The 25,332-nt window shown below is 36.9% G+C and overlaps 1 protein-coding gene across 1 annotated transcript in view; it reads left to right on the plus strand.

The window, feature by feature from the left end:
- LOC129269139 (calcium-activated chloride channel regulator 1-like) overlaps positions 1-25,332 on the plus strand; it is a 45,150-nt gene that overhangs the window by 998 nt on the left and 18,820 nt on the right. Inside the window, exons 2-8 of the mRNA XM_064105374.1 lie at positions 8,112-8,403; positions 10,684-10,816; positions 12,198-12,372; positions 13,131-13,263; positions 15,067-15,191; positions 18,451-18,675; positions 23,006-23,192. Of these exons, the coding sequence (XP_063961444.1) occupies positions 8,112-8,403; positions 10,684-10,816; positions 12,198-12,372; positions 13,131-13,263; positions 15,067-15,191; positions 18,451-18,675; positions 23,006-23,192 (1,270 nt within the window). The remainder of the gene's footprint in view (positions 1-8,111; positions 8,404-10,683; positions 10,817-12,197; positions 12,373-13,130; positions 13,264-15,066; positions 15,192-18,450; positions 18,676-23,005; positions 23,193-25,332) is intronic.

Below are 25,332 nucleotides of genomic sequence, written 5' to 3' on the forward strand. Positions count from 1 at the left end.
TCGTTTTATTGCATGGAATACAAGGAGAAGGATTTTGAAGGTGATGCGATCGCTGACCTTTAAACAATGAAGAGATTTCAGAATGGGTGTGATATGAACATGTTTTTTGTTGTTGATAGGGTGACCATACTTGCTGCAGCGTTCTGGAGCTTTTGGAGTTTAGACAACTGGGTGTTGGGGGGTGTTGGGTAAATTGTAGAAGCGAGACATTCCCGAAATCTAGTCGTAAAAAATCAGTGCACGCACTAAAATATTTTTAACAGTGGCAGATTTTCATATTTTCTGATAAACCCAATATTGCGGAGCTGATACCTTTCAGATCGACAGGTGATGGTTATTTGATTTAACATGGACATTCCACAATCTAATATGACCCATAGGTAACGATACGTAAGGGATGCATTAACATGATCAATGGTACATCCCGAAAAAAAAAGAGATGGATGACAACTTGACCTGAGTTGAGCCCGTGAACCAAATGCCCAAATGGAAGGAGCCCAGTATTGGAGGGATTCAATTTTAATGAATGAATTTTAATGAAAAAGGGTGATTGCATTTATTGCATCAGCCTGAAGGAGATATAGAGCGGGATGTAGTCGGCATAGATATGGTAATTTATATTACGGCGTCGTAAGATATGCCACAAACCAATCAAGTAAATAAAAAATCAAGTGGTCTCGCCCACAGGCCACAGAGCGGTATAGAGAGAGAAGGATGGGGGAGGACGGACCGAAAGCCAAGAGAAAGGGTAAAAGGGGAAAAAAGAGTCTTGCTAGATCCTCTGGAGGCTGTTGCCCAGCCCTCTCCTCTCCTTTCCCTGCAACAGCTGGTTTATTTTCATTCGGTTCAATACCAATTCTTCCAATTGCCAACTCTACTATCATTTGGTCTACCATCAGTTCGTCCACTATCCACATGGTCTAATTGCTATTTCGTCTAATAACACTGGCGTAAATCCCGGGGGGGATGGGGGGGGGATATATCCCCCCCACTTTTCGAGGAGGGGGGGATGGCCTGTACAATCATCCCCCCCCCCCACTTTTTACGAAAGAAATAAAAAAAAATCACAAGAGATAATTGTTTTATTGGTGAAAATTCTTCCTAAAATACCGCTTAACAAATAAAACAATATTATTGAATCATAAAATGCAAATAAAGAGCCAGTTCACCATTTCCAATTGATATACTTATGTCCTTATTATAACATTGAAGAGAAACCCCCGTTTCTTCCAATTCATCAATGTTGGGGTCTTTGGGAAGGGATTAAGATGGAATGTCAAAAAATTTTGAATGTAATCTCTAATAAAACCATTAAACCATCATGGGGTAAAAAAATAATAATATTGGAGGGGTATTTGCCATATGGACATACAGTGGCGTAACTACGGGGGGGGGGGGCATGGGAGGCACATGCTCCCCCCATCGGCTGACAAAAAAAACCCGGGGAAATGGGGAAAAGGAGAAAAGAGGGAGAAAGGAAAAGAAACGTAGTGGGAAAGAAGAAAGTATTATTCATTATAATGTTATATTATATTATAATTATGTTATGTTACATTACATAAGAAACATTTTTATCATAACTTTATGAAACATAATTTGCCCAGGGCCTACGTCTTCATTGTTCCTGGTGCTTGCATTGTCTGTTCAACGATAATCCTGTTGTACTAAAACATCCCGTTTTCAAGTCAATATAAACCAAATATATTTCCTAGCACTTGAGTTATCATTGTTTTATGTAGTGACATAGGCCTATGCTTCTTTTACATGACTCAAAAAGTGATTGCCCCATGTTAAGGTCTTCGTATATATAAAAACATTTCCTGTCCGTGATTACGTTCGCATTAGTGGATTGGTGAGATATGTCTGCTCTTCATGAATTCCTAAAATCAGTCCTTAAAATGTCCCTTTTTCTGATATGAATATCAAATATTTTCAGCTCGCGCTTCGCACTCTCATCATTTGGTTAATGAAATACGTATGGTCCAAGTTAATTCCTACAAAGAAACCTTAGAATGCCCCACTTCAGGTCTGAATTATCTAACTTATCTAAATTTTCTGCTCGCGCCTCACGCTCGCAATATTTGATTAGTGAGATGCGTATGATAATCATGATTGCAATGACTACAAAAAGTGTTTCATGTGTTCAGATGTAATTCTACTAAAATCAGCAAGCGCTTGGCACTCGCATTAGATGACTATGGTGAGATATGCATACTCTTAATGGATTCCTAAAATATATTCCTTAAAATCTCGCTGTTTGGGGTCAAAATATACGAAAATTTCAGCTCGCGCTTCGCGCTCGCATTGTTTAGCGAGACAGGTAACTATCATGATTACGCAAATTTGATTATAATGTCCCTTTTTATGTGTGAATATTTAAAAAATTCAGCTCGCGCTTCGCGCTCGCATAATTTGATCAGTGAGATACATATCCGTTCAATGACATTGTCCTTAAAATGTATCTATTAGGTCAGAATAACTAGCAACTGAGCGCGCTTCGCGCGCTCACTCAGTGATTCAAAGATTTTGCTGGTGCCCCCACAATGCCGTGACCCACGGTACGCCACTGTAGACATATCAATTACAATTCCTTGCATATCTAAAAACATGATTGCAAAAAAAATGCCAAAATATTTCAGTCATCCCCCCCACCCCTCAACACGGATTTACGCCAGTGTCTAATAACCAGTTTACCCAATAGCAATTTAGTCCATATACCATTTGGTCTAATTAGACTTAGTGCTTATTGGGCAAAATGAATGAAAATAAAACGAATATGTGACCAACTGGTTATGAAACGAAATGGTCTCAGACGAACTGGTGATTAGACGAAGTGTTGATTGGACCACATGGTTATTGGACCAAATGGTTGTTAGACAAAATATTGATGGACGGAATAGCATTATACTTAATGAAGGTAGACCATGTGGTGAGTGGATGAGTTGGCAGTGGAAGAATTAGCAATTTACCCAAGAGCTAGCCTAGTGCAAAGGCAAGAAAAATAGTGCGGGATTGAGAGAGAAAAAGAGAGGAGAAAAACTAATAAGGAACGAGTTGGCCCTGCTGGAAAGCACACAGTGTGCTTACATAGTGGATTATATGAAAATATAATTCAAACTGTTAAAATGCTCAAGATCAACAGAGTGAAGATATTTTCACACTGTGGACACCTCGACAGTGTGACTGTTCATAGCGTGCATGTTCACAATGTCGGCTATGCGAATATGTGATTCACGTTATTAAAATGCTCAGATTTGTGTGAAGGTGATTTCACATTGTGTTCCACACTGTGAATAGACACTGTGGCACACACTATGGGACACTGTGTTCTTTCCAGTGGGGAAGAAAAGAAATAATGAAGGAAGGAAAAAGTCTAATAGGGTGCTGATTAGCACATGCTGTTGTCCCGTATTTGGAACCTTTTACATGTAGGTTCACCAAAGAAGCAGAAAATGGATCTACAAAAAACAATCCATTGGGGATCTTAGTGTTGTAAGAAAACATACAAAACTGACCAACAATTACAAATTTCCTCGTATGAATGACGGAGGAATAATAATAACGACGACGATAATAATAATAATAACCCTGGGTAGCCACCTCGGTTCTGAAAACTGTTCTACCAGGGGTAGAATTTGTAATACATCATGAAGGTATTCACGGATATTTCACAAATAAAGCGAATACGATGCGGATGCTCTCGAATGTGAAGAATAAGTGGTAAATGTTGACGAATGTATTGCAAACATTGGGGATATGTAACGAATAATTACTGATGTATAACACATGTATTGAGGAAACAGGTGGAATGATGTAATATACGATTATCACGAAAGTATTACGGATGCATTGAGAATATGTTGCCCACAGGCAAGAAAAATAGTGCGGGATGGAAAGAGAGAGGGTGAGCAAACCAATAAGGAACGAGGTGGCTCTGCTGGGAAACACACTGTGTCACATAGTAGACTATGTGAACATATTATCCACAGTGTTATAATGCTCAAATTATACTGTGTGACAATATTTTCACACCCTGGACACCTCCACAGCGTTACTGTTCACAACGTGTCACATGGTCGGCTATGCGAATATTTATTTCACACTGTTCAAATGCTCAAATTTAACAGTGTGGAGGCGATTTCACGTTGTGTTCCACACTGTGAATACACTGCAGTTGCACTCACTGCGGGACACTGCTGGTGTTCTCTTTAATATGGAAGACAATAAATAATGAATAGAGGAAAGGGAAAGTCAGGGTGCTGATTATAATTCGTTGTCGCGTAATTGGAACCTTTTAGGTTAATTAATGAAACAGGAAACATAATTTTACGACAGTTTCTGGTTGTACCAAAAAAACCCACTAATGTTCTTTATGATGGAGCACCACAGAAAGCATACCATTTTTTTTATGTTCTTACATCGATTCTTACATCATGAACCCAATATGATGCCTAGCTGTACTAGTAACAGTTTTAGGACCCCCCCCCCCCAAAGAAAAAAATAAATAAATAAAAAATAAAACACGTTCAAGAACCGTTGTATGAAATATTCTAATTTTCTCCTCATTGTCAAGTGATACAATGATTAATTCCTCCCTGAACATGTGGAATTAGCATTGTTTAATACTATATGATTCAGTCATGTTGGTCCTTATTGTCAAATCTATTAAAAAATGAAACATTGTATAATTCAAACAATAAAAAACAAAAGAAATAGTGAGTGATGGACATCATCGACTGACTCACCTAGTTGTGCATATCACTGTTTTGTGAAAAATAAGCGAAACTTTAAAATGTCATAACTTTCTTATTTTACATCCGATTTTGATGAAATTTTCAGCACTATGCTAGTTTGATTTTTCTCTATTTATTCAAGCAAGCATTTTCCTGGGGTGGACTTGACCTTTAAGTAAATTTAGACCAAGGAAAATAATTTCTGTGGATACTGGAAGCGATGAATCTTGTAATGTGGGTGTGTGAGGGGGGAGCTGTTTTTTATTTGATTTCTTCTATACTTCTTTTTCTTTTGGTAATACTATTAAGGGGAAAAGAGTAAAGAGATTAAGAACCAAGAAAGAAAAGGGAAAGAAAGGAAAACAGGAAATTGGCAAAAAAGAGAGGAAACAATAGACGATTGTGCAATGGATCGTACTATATTAGTTCTAGTAGGATCCATACTTTGGACCTTGTACCTTATAATCCCTATAACAGCATAAAGCTCAACTGATATATGTGTAATTAGGTACCCAGGTTAGGAGAGTGAGTGTGCAATTACATCTGTGAATGGGCACGTGTATGAGGGGTGTCAAAAACACTAAAATAATGAAGAAAAAAAAGTATATATTTCGTTAGGAAAACTACGTGTTTACGGTCCAATTTGCGAGGGTATTAAAATACAAATATATACTTTATGGATGTACATTTTGCCCATAGGGTTAGGGTTTAGGGTCCAACTTGAGCGAGTTGTGACTTGAGCGAGTTGTGTGGGGTAGTACTGAACCCAATGAAAGTAAATGTAAAGCCGACGTCCGTGGCGATCACGTCCGTGACATCGTTGTACTTGTTTAAGTGTCACTTCAGAGAATACTTGTCAAGGGTACCGTTTTATTAAAGTTCAAGTTCAAGTTTTTATTTTCATTTCCATTAACATTATAAACAAATTCAAATCAATCATGATTACAAATCAATTCCAAAACATTTGTAAAATAGTTTTAACAAAATCTTAAATATGGAAATGAGGGGATCCACTAAAAAGCATTGCTGTGGAGCGTGGATCCCTAAGATAATATATCAAACAATGGAAAATTTGGGACTCGTTCGCAAGTGTAGGCATCAGAAAATACAATAAGTTAAAACAGAATTATGAGAATAATAATAAGATGATGAGTAATAGCTAGAAATAATAATAAGATGACAGAGATACGGGACGATACTAAAAACGCAAAAGAAAACAAAGACAGTCACGATGAAGAATAGAGGGGAGAGAGAAGAAATAAACTACTGAAGGGGGAGCAAGAGAGGAAGAGACTTGAGGGCTAAGGGGAGGAGACAGACAGAGAGGGAGACACACACACAGATAGATATGTAGAGAGAAAGGGTCAGAAAGAGAGAGAGAGGGGGGGACAAGAACGAGAGTGCAAACGTGGATCAAAGAGAGTGTGACTTAATAGCGTGCTTAGACGATACTAAAAATATACAAACTAATTATTAATTACTTTGGTAAGACAGTAACAAATATTTTTAGTTTTCTCTTTAAGGAGTGGGTGGAGGGGGCCTGTTCAATATCTTTATGGAGGGAATTCCAAAAGTTTTGGCCGGTGAAAATAACAGTATTTTGAGCAAAACAAGTTTTTAGGATAGGTAGATGAAAGTTATCGGCTGTCTAGTAGGAAAATTGTTATTTTGAGAAAACATAATCATGAAATGCGAAATGAACCATACTGTTCTTATACATGTACATAAACTGTCCTAGCTGAAATTGGTATAAGTCTTGCATCTTTAAAATGTTATAATCAAGGAAAAACTGATCAGTGTGAGAAAGGGGGTGTGATAATGAAATAATACAAAAGGCTTTCTTTTGTAATAATGATATTTCTAAAGTAAATTTTGGTGTGTATTGCCCCAAAAAGGGATCCCATAGTTGATATATGGTAATATAAGAGGAGAATATAATGTAAGTAGAGAAGTCACAGGAATAAATGTTTTTAACCTATTTATGATGCCTATATTTCGGGATATTGTTTTACAAATATCAATATGGCATTTACAGGAGAGTTTGTTATCTACATGAACACCCAAAAATCTAATTGATGAGACACTTTCCAGTTGAATTTCTTCAAGACAAATGCCAAAAGGTAACGAATCTATAGTATTACTGAATAAAATGTATTCAATTTTTTAAAGGTTAATTGATAATTTGTTAGCTCTGATCCAATTCAAAATTTTAGATGCTCTGCTAAAATCATTTATATACAAAAGAGGTCCCAGAATACTTCCTTGTGGCACACCACAATTAATATTACAAATATTAGAGGAATGATCATTAAGAAAAACAAATTGTTTTCTGTTAGAGAGGTTATTCCTGAACCACTCCAAGGTCTTCCCACGTGTGCCAATACTTGTTTAGGGTAGGGTTTTACATGCCAATACTTGTTAAGGGGTGCATTTTCAGAACATGGGAAATACTTGTTTAGGGTGCTCTCCGAAACCCCATGGTCACGCATGGTATCCACTCGTCAATGGAGGTGCCCCCCCCCCCCCATCCCGGGTGGGGGAATACGGTAAAACATATAATATCGAAATGCAGTGTAGAATAAAATCACAAGGATTGAGCGGGCACAAATATTTTCAGATAAATGTTATACGACTCCTTATTTCAGTGTTTGTTTTTGTTTTTGTTTTCTAGAAGTAAGCTCGTTGTATATACACCTTACCCTGGAATTTTGGGAACACGCATGTGGCATAGATGACCACCTGAGTGGGATAGAGGGGCCGTTGCTCACCCGCATTTCACGCTTTGGCGAGTTGAGCACCCCACTCTCTTTGCATCATTTCTACAGAAGCCCACCCCCTCCGTTGTCTAGAAGAAAGAGTGCGGAAACTCACCCCATTCCCTTTCAAAATCATCCATTTAATTATCCACCCTTATCTGGTCAGCTATTTCCTATTATTCCATTAAAAAACATTGATTTCGTTGCTCCTTCATATTGATATGATGCATTCTCATTTTTTTCAGTAATAAAAGTTTGCTTATTTATTATTTCCATTTTTTCTCATATCAGTGGCGTGATGAACCATAAAATTTGAGGGGGTTAGATATGGAGTATCAGGCAAAATTTATAAAAAGTTGCGAGTGAGCAAAACAAGCAAGCACAAATTTTGACACTTTAAAAAAATCAAATCTTTGGATAGATTTTGACATAATATTCAGAAGGTAATATCATATTTCACCCTTCTCTTTTCCTTTATTTCCTTTTCTATTTTCTTTTTATATTTAGTTTTCTTTGTCGTAAAACATTTTGGAGGCAAAAGGAGCCACCCCCCCCCCCCCCCCATCTGTATGCCACTGTCTCGAATAACAGAAGTATTCTGTCCTATTTTTTTAATTCATAGAAAATGTTCGTCGATGGATCACGTTTTTTATACCAGGCCTCCCGAAAACGAGTTTACTTCAAAGGTGTCACTATCCTTATCCCATCACTCTGGTCAACAAAATCAGAGTATCAATCACCAGGACGATTGACCTCTGACATGGCTGACATCCGGGTGGCACAGCCAAATCCTCTTTGGGCGCCAAATCCTTACACCCATCAGGTCCAGGGATGCGGAAAGCCTGGAAGCTACATTCATTTTATAGAGGAATTCCTGACGAGCCCTAAAACCAAAGACTCATATGGACCCTTAGGTGATGATCATTCATTGTTGCGTTATGATGTTTATCACACGTACTCCTTTCTTATCAAATTTGAATTTAAACGATATGGACAATTTATCTGCTGCCTATCTTATGGTACTGGTAACAACAGAAAATACATTTTCACAGAATTAAACAAAACGTACACATTCTCATACAATGAGTTAATGAATAAATATATAAACAAATAAATAAATAATATCCACCGAACGATTCTCAGCAAAATGTATAATTACAGAGTAATGAGCAGATGAAGATCAGACAAGTCACTGAAAATGCCCTTCTGTTATACAGTGCGTTCATAAAAAACTATACACTTTTGAAATGTATGCCAAATAAAAAATATAGCACTTTGGGGAAAAACACTTTTATATATGGAAGCCAATATAGTCAACTTTCAAATGACACCAACAAGTTGGACAACTATTCATGCTTGAGCGAGCACTGCCCACTGAAACAAAGGGTATGAAAATTAGGCTGGGCTGGAATAAGCCTTCCAGTTTATGTCAGTTTTTGAGAGGCAAATCCTTTGGAACTTGCAAAGTTAAGGGTGTTGTGATAAATTAATGATCAACCGTGACTAGTTTTGGTTGTTTAAGCAAATTTCATAATTTATTAAATTGAACTTTAATGCATGAGTGAACACAAATTAGACTATTTGGGCAGCATTTCAACTTTATCATGTAGCTCTCAGCAATGTGTTCATGGGAGTCTGGAGAATAGGGGGTGAGATAGGACTTAAGTGGGAGAAGGAGGTTGATGGAATACGTGTCAACAGAACATTTAGCCCCCCCCCCTCTCTCCCGCCCTCCCATCCTGTTGAGAAACTGATTGCTATTGTGAAGCCCAGAGCAGAAAAATGATTTAATGATAAATTCTGAATTTGGGCCATCAACTTTTTCCTATCAGTCATTTAATCAACAATTTATCAATAAATCAACTCATTCAATGTTCAATGTGATCAATCAAACATTCTGTTTTTTTTCAATGAATTATTTCATGAATCATAATCAGTCAATTTCTTGGTAATCATCCAATGAAAAAAAACCTGACCATCAGCCACCGGTCACTTGGCAGTTAAGTTTTGAAAAGGCTACAATCCAGGAAGTGAGACAGAGAGAGAGGGGGGCAGGGAAATGGAGTGGAGAGGGTATATGTGACTTTTAATTTGTAAAATGGCAAAAATAAGAGGGATGCCCTTTTAACCAAGTCTTACCATATCTTGCCATCTTGCTTGTAACAGGTACCATCACATTACTCTGACTCACACGAACACACTGCTGAGGTCCGCAAGATGAATATCCTACATTAAAATTACAATTCCTGTTCACTCATGCATTAAATTTCAATTTAGTATCTCATGAAATTTGCCTAAGAAACCAAAACTTATCTCACTCATTAATTTAGCATAACACCCTTAGCTTAACAAGTTCTAAAGGACTAACCACTAAAAAAAACTGACTAATTCCTGCCCAGTCTAGCCGAGCTTAGTCTCTCAGGAGGGAGGGGTTACTAAATGTTCTGTTGACCTTTATCCCATCAACGAACTTCACCTACTTAAGTCCTATCTTACCCCCTATTCTCCTGACTCCCATGAACACATAGCTGAGATCCACAAGCATGATAGTGTCAAAATGCTTCACAAAAAATTGCAATTCATGATCACTCATTCATTAAATTTCAATTTGATAATGAAGTTTTCTCAAACAACAAACTGTTCACAACTGATCATTAATTCGTCGCAAAACCCTCAACTTTGCAAGTTCCAAACAAAAAACCTGAAAGAAATTGGAAAGCTAATTCCAGCCCAGTCTAATTTTCATGCCCTTTGTTTCAGTGGCAGTGCTCTCTCAAGCATGAATAGTTTTCCAACTTTTTGGTGTCATTTGAAAGTTTACTTTATTGGCTTTCCATATATATAAGTCTTTTCCCCAAAAATGATATATTTTTTATTTGGCAGCCATTTCAAAAGTGTATAGTTTTTTGGGACGCACTGTAGTGTGGTCTCATATATTGTTTCATGTGTTAATTACACCACGAAAAAGACATGGTAATGAAATAAATATCAAGCCTGAATTAGTTTAATTAATCGTTGTTGTTCGAATAGGCATTCTGGCGTATGATAAACATTTTAGGATTGCTTTCAAACGTTTCCTTATTAAATAGATTTCTAAGCCAGATAGCGATGTTTGCTTTATGTATAATCCGGGAAAACTTAGATGAGTTGAATCTTTTAAACCAGTCTTATTTTCATCTTTCCTTTAAATCTAGGAAACGTGCTGGTACATGAATGGGGACATCTCAGATGGGGATTATTCAATGAATACCCGGATGCAGTGGGTGATCAGAAGGACATAATTCATTTCTACCAGTCAATGAAGGATGAAAAATACAAGCCCGTGACGTAAGTTTCAGGAGCCATTTATTATTCAAAATGCATTTGGAAGACTCCTCCATTAAATTGGAAAAAACCTGTTCTTTGTTCAAACACTTTACTGGAATTGTACTTTGCTTGAGCGACGTGTATTTCAATTCGTTGATACCGGGGATAGGGAGCTTGCAGAAAAGCAAAACCCCACAAAATGCCAATTATGGATAATTTTACATAATTACTTGAATTAGAATAAAATGCATATTCTTGTTCACAATTAATTTTGTAATTGTGTAGGTTACGGCGTTGACGACGTGAATGCTGAATTTCGAGGCGATTGCAAGGTACACTGTAAAAAACTTTGGTGTTAAAACTGACACCAGTTGATGTTAATAGAGGACCACACCCTGAGATGTTAGAATTACACACTAGAGATTGAACATAACACCAAAGAGTGTAAATGCAACAACCTAAGGAGTTGTACACCTATAGGTCATTTTAACACTGATGTAAAATAACTGGTGTGGTCCTTTATGTACACCGGTTAACACCACAGCTTTTGCTGTGTATTTTTCCCAATCGCGACGGGGACGGGTTCTACAACATAGAAATTCTATTGTCAAGAGCCCTTCTTTTTGTCGACCTTGGTGAATCAAAACGGCAGTTTCGTCCTTGACTCGGGGAAAAATGTTAAATATTCAAGTTTCCTCAGCTCAGAAACTCTTACGATCTGTCCCGGTTCACCGATTTTTGACAAAGAACTCTCAGCTGTTCATTGTGAATTGACTTTGTAGATGATGTTGTAGAGTAGGTCCCCGCCGCGGTTGCGAAAACTTGCTATTGTTGTCAGACGAGATCTGACGAGGGTAGAATCTAATTAAAAAAATAATAACCCGGGCTATATGGAAATTAGATTTATGAAGGGTAATATTGTCAGCAGATTATCAACATCAAGGTGACAAAAATATTTTCAATTGTCAAAATGAAATATACAACACGTGCATTCATCATGCGCGCAGAAAATCAATGTTCAAAATCATTCATGATAATGATAAACAATGACAATAAAAATCTGATTTTGATGATGGTCATAATAATAATGATTACAATAATAATAATAATGATGATAATAATATTAACAAATAATAATAATGATGATTATGATAATAATGACAATAATAATAATGGTGATGAAAAATGTGAGAACAATAATAATAAAAACTAAAAAAAATGGTAATAATCATAACGGTGATGATCGATAAAAAAGTAATATGAATGATATTAAGAATGATAATTATATTTACATACGATATTATGATGAATAAAGGTAGTCCTATTGTGATTTTTTTTTTACAAAACAAGACATGTTTAATCTGACTTCTTCTAAAATTGTGATGGCTATTTTCCCTTATAGATGTAGCCAGGAACTTGAGATTAGGGCACTGATCAGATCAGATGAGGATGGTTCTGAATATCGAAAATGTGGGGGAAATGAAGTCGATGGGTACGAAGAAGGGTGTATGGCAATACCAAAAGATCCCGGATCTGCCACTGGATCTATTATGTATGGAATGCTAAACTTTCAAGAGGTAAATTTCAATAGTAGCTTGGATTGCGATAGCTCAAATTTCAACAACAATAGAGCAAAAAGAAAACAAAAAACTTTGATATAATAAAGAGGAAGAAATCGAGTTTACAAACAAAAGGAACGTAAGCCAGTTTTGCTCATTCTTCATAAACTAATATTTTATTTTACTTCACCCAAATCTAAGTTTTCTTTTAGGAAGGTCTTACACTTTGTTTAAGAGTTGTCAAACAAAAATGACAATTAAAAAAATCCTGCAGATGACTCTTATTGTATATGATTCTTTTCTATTTATTATTTTTTGGATTATGGATTTAGTCCCTTTTACATGAAAACAAATTTGTTGTTAAGCTAAGGCATGGCGGCTTGTCATTGTTCAAAACTCACCAACACCCGACAAAATAAATTTTAATTGGTGGTGTCGAAAATATGTTGATCTGATGGTCAATCGGATCGGGGTCGCTCTAGCCACTAACCCGTCTCTGTGGTCTAGTGGTTAAGGCAACAGCGTTCAAAGCTGGTGGCCCGGGTTAGATTCCCGGCAGATACATTTTTCGGCATCACCAATTTTTCCAAAGGGCAGATAGCTTGATACGTTGATTTAAGCTACGCCTACCATTTTTCTCTTCATTCATTTTTTTCACAACACATTTAAATACAAGAGTTGCCAAAGCTGTTGTACATGTATAATTTATCACATTTATGTATATATATATATATATATATATTCATGTATGTATATTATCCCCACTCTATTATTAGATAAGCAACTTCTGCGACAAAGATGAGAGCGATCCTGGTAACCTTCACAACAGAGAAGCACCCAACAAACACAATCGTCTCTGTGAATCAAGGAGTGCATGGGAAGTTATGAGGGAGCATGAAGACTTTAAAGGTATAGTGTAGGTGTTTTATTTCTTTCTTTTTGCTTGCTTGATAACACTGGTATACAGCTTGGGGTGCCATGGAACCCCAAATTTTCACGACCAAGAAAAAAGGAAGAAAAGGAGAAGATAAGAGGTTAAGTATAATATCATTTTCTGAATATTATGTCAAAATCTATCACAAGTACGATTTTAGTATTAAACAGGTCATTTTTGGGGCTGCTCATTTCGCTTACTTGGAGCATTTTATTAAATTGCCCCATACGTCATATACAGACCCCCTCAATTTACATTTTTGGGCTCATTTTGCTACTTGATACCATGTATAATATGTACATAGTGTGCACAAATGCATATATCAATGAATAATAGAATATTGAATTAAAGTTAATACGTCGATGCATTTTGCCAATTATAAGCTTTTTTTTCCAAAACAAATGAAATATTGGATTGCTCTTCGTTCGTCAGTGCTTAACACGATATTGCGAAAGTAAAAATGTGGTTTTCAATAATAGTAGATGCTAGCTAAGCGTGACCTAGCAGCCATTGTGTTGCCAATCAATTTGCGCGAAAATATATTATTGATTGTTTAGCTGCACACAGAATCAAGACTAAATGCACGATAATGATGATAATAGCAATAATAATCTTAACCTTTTTTTACTACTTTTACCACCACTTCTACTACTTCTACAACTTCTACAAATACTCCTGATAATAAATGAATTATCATTGCCAAAATGAATAGAATTTAAATTTCTAGAAATAGCCGAGAAGATGCATAAGTAGTAGGGAAATGCGGGGTAAGTTGAGCATAGGGGCAAGTTGAGCCACCACCCCGAGGCCAATAATGAATGAGTCAGACATTATGGTAGTGTCATGTATTGATGACCCATTACATAACCCTTAACCCCACCACATTGTTTTCAACTTTGGAACAAAAAGTACTTTTTAGAGGGAAAAATACAAATTTCAGCCAAAAAAGTGAAAAAGGGTGTGAAATAGATAAGTGTTTTTTACACAGACACGTCTTTACATATGATAAAGACATAAGAACAACACTGTCAGTCCAGGTATGGATCTTCATTCTTGTCACAGTCTTTTACATGATAGATGCATAAGAAATTTGTGGATGCGAAATTATCGCATTAAGTTCGGACTGGGGTAAGTTGAGCCAGCAAACATGGGGCAAGTTGAGCCATGGTAATTCTTATGGTAATGTAAATAAAAACAAACAAACAAACCTTAAATATGAAGGCAGAAAAGAGCAAATTTAAATGGTAGTTATTTTACTTTTAGAGAATGTTAGTATTTATAGAGAATTAGCAAGTGAAGAGACTTTAAATAAAAAATTGACATGCTGGTTCTTCCCGCATACATTTTGTACATAGTTTTTGTGGCTCAACTTATAGAAGGTGGCACAACTTACCCCACAGATGGGGTAAGTTGTGCCACTTGACATCGTTTTTTTTTCAAAGGTCACAACGACTTTCAGTGTGGGGGTAGAAAGTTGTACATAGGTGAAAAAGATTTCCCAGGAATCAAACTTAAATGCAAGGTAATTATTTCTACAATACTATTAGTCATATCAATTCTATCATGCAAAATGCAAAAAGTGTCACAACTTACCCCGCCTTCCCCTATGCAATAAACATAATGAATTGTCGAATTATCAAATAAAGAAGTTTACTATTTCGAATGACAATGTCCCTAATGCATGCATGCAAAATAAATTGAGTAATGGCGGTTACATTGTTTCGGCTTTACGGGTCTGGTAATTAAATGATATGATTGCTCTGATTTGGTATTAACAGACAACAACTCGCCGCCTCGGGAATTGAGTGACGCTGACATTATGCCATCGTTTACACTGGCACAAGCTCGAAGTAGTGATGATTGCCGTATAGTCTTAGTCATTGATACTTCGGGGAGCATGAGTGTAAGTTAATTTATTCATCTACTTTTGTTAAAGGTCAAGTCCACCTCAGTGAAATCTTAATTTAAATCAACTGAGAAAAATAAATCAAGCATACCGCTGTAAATTTCATCAAAATCGGATGTAAAATAAGAAAGTTATGACATTTTAAGTTTTTTAGTATATTTTTCACAAAACAGTTTTATGCACCCAACTCATTAACATGCAAATGAGAGTGTAGATAATGTCCCTCACTATTTCCTTTTTTTATTGTTTGAATTATACAACATTTCATTGTTGACAGAATTGACAATAAGGACCAATTTGACTGAACCATAGGATGTTGAATTGTAATTACATATTCAGTGAGGAATGAAACTTTGTTTCACATGAAAATGAGGAGAAAATTTGAATATTTCATATAATAAAATACAAAAGAAGTAAGTGAGTGATGTCATCAATCCCCTCACTTGCATACCGACCGGTATTCAAAAATTAAGTGAAAATTAAAAATATTATAGATTTCTTTTATTACATCGGATTTTGATGAAATTTTCAGTGTTTCGCTTGTTGAATTTTTCTCTTTTTATTCATAATAATGTTTCGTTGCGGCGGACTTGTCCTTTAATTGCTTGCAGTTCCTAAATCCAAGAAATCATGGGGGATCGGTCATTTGCACATACTGGACCATCCTTGTGGAATCAGTTGCCATATTCCATTCGTAGTAATCCAAATGTTGCTAATAATTTCAAAATTGCTCTAAAAACACATTTGTTTAAAATTGCCTTCCAGTAGTTTCCTTTCATTGTCATGACTGCTTCTTTTATCCTTGTCCCTTCCTGCTACATGTAATTTTTCTCTTATTTTTTTCGCAGCGCCTTGAGCACATAATCAATGTGGATTTGGCGCTTTAGAAATGCTCTATATTATTATTATTATTGTTTTATAAGCAATTTCATAATTACAATTTGCGCATGAGCAGATGAAGGTCCATTGGGCGTAACCAGAACAGGGCTTTTTACATCATGGATTGAGCTAAGCATGATTATTCAAATGTAGTTTGAAATATACGTGTTACTCCATAGAAAGAAAAACTACAAGGTATTCAGTCATGTTTGGTATTTGGCAACCGGCTGAATGCCACATGGCCAATTAGTTTAAAGTGTCAATTGTACTAAAAGCTTTCTCAATTGGAAATTGTAGCAACCTACAAGTCCTGGTTCTATTTTGATTTGTATATATATAATTTATTTCTCGCTTGTCATATTTTGAGGAGCCCACAATGTACAAGCTTTGCCTTTTAGTGGGATCCTCCATTTTCACAAATTATAAATCACAAATCCTTTACATATGATTATTTTGTATGTAACTTTCTTATAACATGTACGTCTCAAGTTGATTTTATGACATTGGTATATTTTTTTATGATGTTGACTTGTTATGATTGTATTTATTTGATTTATATTTTGTTGAAAGTGAAATAAATGAAATAAAATGTCACCTCGTCTATGTAGTGGCTACGTTATTACATTTAATTATCGCATATTTGTAAACCAGACGGCTTTCCAAGGTACATGTAATAAGGTAACCTAGCAACTAGACCAAGGTAGATACACCTCTCAATTGTGTCAAGCGGGATAGAGAGAGGATTTGGTATTGACGATATTGCAATTTATTGTGATCTTGGCTTCGACACTCCCGTTGGTTCACGTGGCAGATTCCCGTTGAGTTCACACAAACCGACCTAATTCCCGATCTCTGTATTGTCTCTAAGCAACGAAACCAAATGCTAATTTTCGAATTGTCTGTTCCGTTTGAAACGAATATCGACAAAGCACACAACTACAAAAGCAATGGTCGCGGACATCGAAAGAAGAAAATGTCAAAGTTTTTTTCTTCCAGTTGAAATTGGTTCGCGTGGCTTTGTTTCGAATGACAACTTTGCAAGGTTAAAAGAACTGTTGTCATTCTGCAAAAGGCCAATCTCTCTCAAAATCTTCAGCAGAGAGTTATCCAAACTCGCTATCGTGTCTTCCTTTGTGATATACAAAGCCAAGGAAGAGCCCCAATGGTAGTGTCGGCTGCCGCTCACTTAAAGGAAGCCAAAATACAGGGAGGGGGTCCTGTCGGAGGGAGTGGAGTGGGAGGGGCGGTCTGGGGCTTGTTTTGTCGGGGTCGGTTATTGGATGAGCGAGCTGTGGAGGTTTGGAGGGTCTCGTCGTGCTCCCTGGGGGTCCTCGGATTGGCGAACGTACTTCGGAATAGCTGACTTTGTGGGCGGCTCTCCATTTGTTTTTGTGCACGGATTTTCGGATTTTTCATTTTCTTCCAAATGAGGGATAGTGGGGAGGATACGAGGGTTTGTGTGCGAAGCGGGTGGGAGTTGTCGGCGGGGTCTGTGGTTCTGGAGCGCGTTGGTCGGTTTGGGGGTCCCCAAGCATGGGGAGTGCAGCGGGACTCTGGGCTTCCATGGCTTGCTTATCTCGTCGCCGATTCTGATGAGGCTTGCTCTGGATTGTTCCTCTCATTTTACTCTTTCCGACGGGACAGCTTTTCTTCTTTTGTTTTGACTTCCTTTATAGATTATTTTCTTATCTCTGTCTCTCTCTCACTTTTTATTCATAATGCAATGTCTTGCCATTCTACATTGAACTTTATACCCAAACAAAAAATTACAATTACATTTTAAGGTTATCTATTATGTAGCATTATACACAAAACTTATGAGATATATATATTTTTTTCTGCTCAAAACTTGATCTTCTATATTTTGTTATGTTTTTCTTTCTTGTAATTGTTTATATTGTGATTTGTTTTTTCTGTAATTTACATATGTTGCCCTGCATGTAATTTATTAGTTCATGACCTGGGCTAAATTCCGTTTTATTGTGTATTCTCCTATGTTCCTTTGTTTGATTTTGAATATTGAATAAAGTGATGATGAAAAAAGAGGAGCTGCAAGCTGGCATCCCCTACTTAAAATGTATCAAATGTTTACTCTATTACCCATTTGCCAGCTTTAATTCTTTTTATCATTTTCTTTACAATTCTGCTCTTTTTGTGTTGTTTTGAATTTGTTTTAATTTGGGGCACGGATCACCTACGCTACAGGCCACGTGCGGAAAAAACACCCCGAAATGGCTAAAATAATGATTTAATTATAATTTTAATTGTTCTATATAAAATGTTTGCGGGATATGTTTCAATAGGTACATAAATTTATCGGAACCTAGCTGTTTTTTAATCAATGTCATAACCTCAAAATTAATTTTCTCTTATTCAGACGAATGACCGAATCACGAAAGCGATGAGTGCATCCACTGCTTTTATTGATTTAGTCACTGAAGGAACATGGGTTGGTATCGTTGGTTTTACCGACACCGCTGATATAATACATCGATTGATACAGGTCTCTTCGCCGGTCGAAAGATCTTCGTTACGTGACAGCTTGAATCTTGTCGCCACTGGCGGGACATGTATCGGATGTGGCTTAGAGACTGGACTACAGGTACTATTCGTATATATATTTTGTTGTTGTTGTTGTCAATTTTGTTTACTATTATTGTTCTGTTCTAGTTTTTCCCCATTCTTTCGTTTCCTTCGTCTTAAATTTCTTTTCTTTTCGATTTCTATTCCATCACCATTTTTGGGTCACTTTGTTTCCATTCCAGTCTCACATAATTGATTCTTCTAATTATACTTTAGTTCTTAAATACTGGCTAACAGGTGGGGGAGACAGAAAACAGGGGCGTAACGGGGCAAGTGCCAAACATTTCCCGGTCATAATGGTATGAACAGGGATTTTTATGATTGTGCCCGGGCATTAGGACGAAGCTCAATGCGTGATAAGTATAAAAAAGAGGGGGCACAGCATGGCGCGCGCGGCAAAAAGTTGCTTAATATAAGTCCCGAGCAAGCGAAGCGAACAAGAAAAAAAATCACCTTTTCACGAGAATCTAACTTTGAGATTAATTTTGACATGGTATTCAGAAAATAACATCATATCTTACATCTTTCTTTCCCTTTTCTTTCATCGTTTCTTTTTTTGTTCTCAGTTTTAACCTAGGGGAGGCAAAAGAATATTTTTTTTTTGGGGGGGGGCAACACACAAATAATTTGCCTATTTCACAAAATCGAGCGAGAAGCGCGAGCTTATTAATTCTTTTTAATGTAGACCCTACTGACTTGAAAAGGGACCTGTTAAGGACTAGCTATTTGCGTATGCGAGCGCGAAGCGTGAGCTGAAAATTTTTGATATCTTGAGATGATAATTGGATGTTCTAAGCACTTTTTGTAATCATGAACTGGATGGCTATCTTACTAAACAATTGATGCGAGCGCGTAGCGCGAGTTGAAAATGTTTGATTTATGAAAATTATGAACACTAAATACTAAAACGAATAATGAAAACTCTAATCGCGAGAAGCATATTGACTTAAACATTGGATTTTTAAGCCCTATGTCAACAGATAATTTACTTCTCTCAATCAACAGTTATATTGCGACCCCGTAGCGCGAGCGAATTTTGAATTTTGAATTTTGTATAATGACCTGAAAGTTTTATGTTAGTGACAAGAATGGATGAGAAAATTTTCAAAATTTAAAGAACGAAAAAGTTGTTTTGGACTACTGTATACTTTACAGATTTAGTAGGATGCCAATGACAACATTTACTATGCATTTTTTTTCTTCAAAATTTCGGGGGGGGGGGAGCAAGTGGGGGGGGGGGCTAATTCACTGGAGGCAAATGTCCCCCGTGCCTCCCCCTTGATGACGTCACTTGTCTGGGGCGGAGCCCCCGGAACCTCGTGATATCTTTAAATATTGCAGATTGCCACTTTTTATCAAATCGCGGGTACATACACAACACATATTTACTTCATTGCTGTTGCGGATAGCAAACAAAATACTTTGAGGTAGCACAACGTAGCAAATGATTATGTGGTAAAATTTGGAAAGTCGCCAGCGAGCGAAGCAAGCAAGAAAAATTTGGCGTTTTAGAATGATTTTGAAATTAAATTATGTTATAATTATGTGATAGCAGCTTTGAAAATTTAGCCAAAGTAAACATTTTTTTCATTCCTCGGCAGCCCGGTCGTGTTATTAAGTTCTTTTTTGTGTTTCTTGTCCCTTTTCTTCATATTCTGATTTTCCAATTTAGCTTCTGGCCCTACCGTCATTTTCCGTTTTTTTTTTGTCTCTTTCTCTCATTTTCCCGCCATTCTTGCCCGTGCCATTGAGTCATATATTTTGATTTTATATCCCTCTTGCTAATCATGCTAATGTATTAGTATTTCAGGATATTTTGTACTTCCTCACATGTCCTTTTTTCCTTCCTTTTCCCGCTTTCCTTCCATTTTCCCTATTTAGGTTCTTTCTTTTTCCCTTTCCCTTTCTCTTTTTCTCCCTTTTCTCTTTTTCCCGTTGTTTTTAATTTTCCCGGTGTAATCCGCCGGTGAAATCCCCCCGCATATTACGCCACTGGCAGAAAATTGCGAAAGTGATGTAATTTGTGTACTCATTGCAATGTTTCAACGGAAATATTTTTTTTTTTTTGGCAGGAATTTTTTTTAATGAAGCTTTAAAAGAAAATATAGATGCAGTGAGTTTAATATCATTGGGCAAATCATTCCAGATGTCTGGGCCATGATGTCTGATCGTTTTATGTGCTAATATTGTTATCGGGTTTGTGAGGTGGATGTTGGATGAGTGGCGTGTAGGATATGAATGAATGTTGCTGTTGTAAACAAAAATATCTTGAAAGGGTGTAGGTATAGATTTAGTTGAGAACTTGTACATGAAAATGGCAGTTTGGAAAGTATGAATATCATGAATTGTTAATGTTTTCAGATTCCGAAAAATAGGATCAGTATGTGCTAAAAATTGCGAGTGGGAGCAAATGCGTAGTGCTTTCTTTTGGAGGCGTAGAATTGAGTCTATTTTTGTTTTGTTGCAATTACCCCCACAATATGTTGCAATATGATATATGTGACAAAATAAAAGAATTGTAAAGCATAAATAGTGATCTTTGGGAAAGACAATATTTCAGTTTGAATAGTATGCCAATACCTCTGGCAACAAGTGTGCTAATATAACGAATGTGGCTATTCCAAGTTAAATTAGAGTCAATTAATACGCCTAAGAATTTCGTTTCTTGTTTTTCAGCAAGATGGATGTTATCAATGTTAATGGAGCCACGAAATATATGCTTAGAATTGATGTGTTTAAAGTACATGAAATTTGTTTTGTTAATGTTTAAGGAGAGTTTATTTGATTTAAACCACATGGACAATTTATTTAATTCATTATTGAGTACTGCTACAAGCGTGTCTAAGTTACTGTGTGAAAAAAATACATTGGTATCATCTGCGAAAAGAACAAAAGTAAGTAAGGGTGAAGCATTGATTATATCATTCATATAAATTAAAAATAACAAAGGGCCTAAGATAGAACCCTGTGGTACTCCACACTTTACATTACAAACTTCAGAAGATTTAGAGTTAAAATAAACATATTGATATCTATTGTATAGATAATCTTTAAACAATGATAAAACAATCCCTCTGATTCCATATGTTTTTAATTTATTCAATAGTATATGATGATCGATAGTATCGAATGCTTTCGATAGATCCATGAAAACCCCGACAGTGTGCTCTTTTTTTTTAATTGAATCTGTTATTTTGTCGTATAGTTGTAAAATTGCATAGTCAGTTGAATGATTTGACCTGAAACCGTATTGATTAGGAATTAATAATTTATTTGTGTCCAAAAAAGAATATAGTCGTTTGTAAATTATTTTTTCAAGTATTTTAGATATGCTTGGTTAATAATGAAATAGGGCGGTAGTTGGCGATTTGGCAAGGGTCTTCTTTTTTGTATATGGGAATTATTTTTGCAATTTTTAGTTGATCCGGGAAAATTCCATTTGTGAGAGATAAATTGAATATATGTGAAAGTGGAGAAGCCACAAAATGAATTATTTGTTTAAGTAAATGTACACTGATACCGTCATGACCACTAGATTTAGTAGGTTTCAATGATCGAACTATTTCTAAAATTTCATAAACATTAGTGGGATTTAAAAATAAGGAATGTTCAGTGTGGTTGTCTAAATATTTTGTAAAGTCGTTTGCATTAGTTACTATTTTAGAGGTCAGGGCCAACATTGGTGAAAAAAAAATTGAATGCATTAGCAATTTCAGAAGGATCTTGCGTTTTATGCCCGTTTAGAAGGAAATCAACATTATTAAGATCATGCATTTTTTTACCTAACATTTCATTGACTGTGTTCCACAGTGTTTTGTTATTATCTTTGTTGTTTTCTATTTTGTTAGAAAAATACGATTTACGAGCTAGACGGATTATTGATGTTAATCTATTTCGATATTTTTTGTATTTGTGTACATGTTCTTGAGTGGGAGATTTAAGCGATATCTTATATAATCGATTACGAGTGAATATTGATTTAATTATACCTTGGGTGATCCATGGTTGTTTATTCTTCTTTTTACTTGGGTTGATTCTCGTCAGAGGTATATTTTTGTCATAGTAATGAAGAAGTTTATTTAGAAATATATCATATGATCTGTTAACATTATCTTCTCTAAAAACGTCTTCCCAGCCATCTGCACTCAAATCAGTTTTAAGAGCATCTATGTTATGTTTAGTTTCTTTTCGCCGGGTGACTTTTCCTTTATTGTGTGGTTTATGTAAATGTTTATAATCTCGGCATATCGTAAAGATTGGTAGATGGTCAGAAATATCGTAGTAAATTATTCCGTTGTTGTTATTATTATTATCTAATAAATTTGCATTGCAAATTGCAATTATTGCAGGTGTTGCGAGAACATCCGTCAGGAGACATTGCTGGATCAGACATTTTATTGATGACTGATGGAAAAGACAGCGATTTTGGTACCCACATTGTAAGACCGACTTTACTGGCGGAAGGGGTGAGGGTCAACACAGTGGCTATAGGAGATGACGCTTACGGTGAATTAAATACAGTATCTCTGGAAACAGGTACGTATATAAAAGTACAGTTTATACGACTATCAATATACGCCTGCTATCATCGAATCCTTGCTGTCATTATAGGGGATAGGGTGAGATAGGGAAAAGGGAAAGGAAAGGGAGGGATCAGAAGGAAGCAGAGAAAAAAAACCTAAGTCCCCCGGCCGAACAGAGAAAGAAGCCATTGAAGACGAGTTTGGAAACGGCTTTTTTCATTGCTAATCCCGAGCTCATGCGGAACGCGCGGCCATAATTATGTAGGAAGGAACGATTTCGACGGCGCTTGTCAATGTTTCAGTTCGCATTGGATGAGACCAAATTCTTTGTTGGTCAGGGCACAGTTTTCAAGTACGTCAATGATTGGTTGTCGAACACATAGCCTATGCAATTTTTTAGTATAAAAGCAACCTAAAGCCCCACGGAAAAATAGTGTACAAAAACGTAAAAATGACCATCTGATTGTGATTTATTTACATGGTCAGCCCCCACACTTTCGGCTCAGCCCCCCCCCCCCACTTTCAAAACCGTTCTGCGGCCCCTGCTGATTACAACCCGTCGTGCACCTCCATCCGTGGGATCCGCTCGATGTTGTAGATAATATGGAGCTTTCTACCCGCACACCGAACGTTAGCTACTACGAGTTAACTGGTGCGTATCGAGGTTGTGCAGACCTCGTTCGTTCTCTCGCAGAAGCGCTTTCGATTTTCACTACGGGGCCCTCGACGATATCACGTGACTAAGTGTTCAGATCAGGTGACCAAATTTACATCGTATACGCTGAATCCATCCGAAATGGCGAACATCAGGAGCCGGCGCAGGCTGAACTTACACAGAGCTAGAGATATTTCTTTAAAATACTAAATTTTGTTAGGCCTAAGTAAGTTAAAGTAGTTCTTCTTCTTCTTCCTGTTACTGCAGGCAAGGCAAACTCCTCAATCGGGATATAATTGCTGCAGGCTAAGAAAATACTAAGCCTACAGGGTCAAGTATTTTCTTTAAAATACCCATAAACACAAAATTCAATCCTAACAATGTTCATGAACGAAATACCTGCGTTGCACCGATAGCTAAAAGTATATTGGCTATAGGCTACTCAGCCGACGTGCTGCCCGGCAGCCACGGCGGCCAGCCTCGTCGATTTCCGCTGGGAAACATGACTTACGCTATCATGGAAATGAAAACTTTCACTCCAATTCACATGATCTAAGAAACGATTTCATGAAAAATATGATCGCATGGTGATTGATTCATATCTAGAGCCCTCCCAACAAAATATTTTATGATGCAAGAAGTAGAAAAAACAAAATAAACCAACCTAATTTGATTGTTTGGACAAGTAAAGATCGAAGAAATCGCACTCACGTTGTCGTTTTCACCGCAACGTAGAATCAGGGAAATTTCCCCCAACTCCCGTTGTCAGAATCGGGGGACGACGTGAGAGCAAGCTTTCGGGCATGCGTAGTGGCAAAATATGACGTCACTCGTAGTAGCTTGACGTTCGGTCTGGCGACTTGAGTCAGAACCAGCGCAGAGCACAGAACAGTCGGACGGATCCAACGAACGCTAAGCTATTTTACTTGACAATTTATTTGTGCGAAAATGCAATGCGAACTTCCCAGAAAATATCAATCATACTTTGTTCAGGATGGGGAGGGGATATCGGGGTCAAAATTAGTGTCAAATGTGGATGACAGTATGCGTGTGCGCGCACGTGAGGCGGTACGTGTGTGTGTATGTGTGAGCCGCGTATGTGGATGTGGGTGCGTAAGTGAATGTGGGTGTGCTTGTGCGTGAAAGGCCGGGTGTGTGTGATGGAGTAGGGTGCGTGAGGGTGTGTGTGTGTGTGTGAAAAAAGTGAAGCATGAGGAAGGGTGTGGGGGCGTGTGTGTGTCAGTAAAAAGAGAGGAATCAGAGGGGGAAATAGAAAGTTATTAAAAGAGTACTTTCATGTCGTATCCTGACGAACATATTAATATACAAACTTACATTTTTCAATAATCGCCAGTTCGTAGTTCCGTTGTGCGCATGACCAGTAGAAGGTTATTTGTACTCGAATGGCATGGCGATATAATATTCAATGAGATAAGCACCAACTCTGAGCAACATGCGAATGCATTCTAAGTAGAAATGCAAGAAATACCTTCATAAA

Source organism: Lytechinus pictus, chromosome 10, assembly GCF_037042905.1.
Source record: "Lytechinus pictus isolate F3 Inbred chromosome 10, Lp3.0, whole genome shotgun sequence".
Taxonomy (NCBI): domain Eukaryota; kingdom Metazoa; phylum Echinodermata; class Echinoidea; order Temnopleuroida; family Toxopneustidae; genus Lytechinus; species Lytechinus pictus.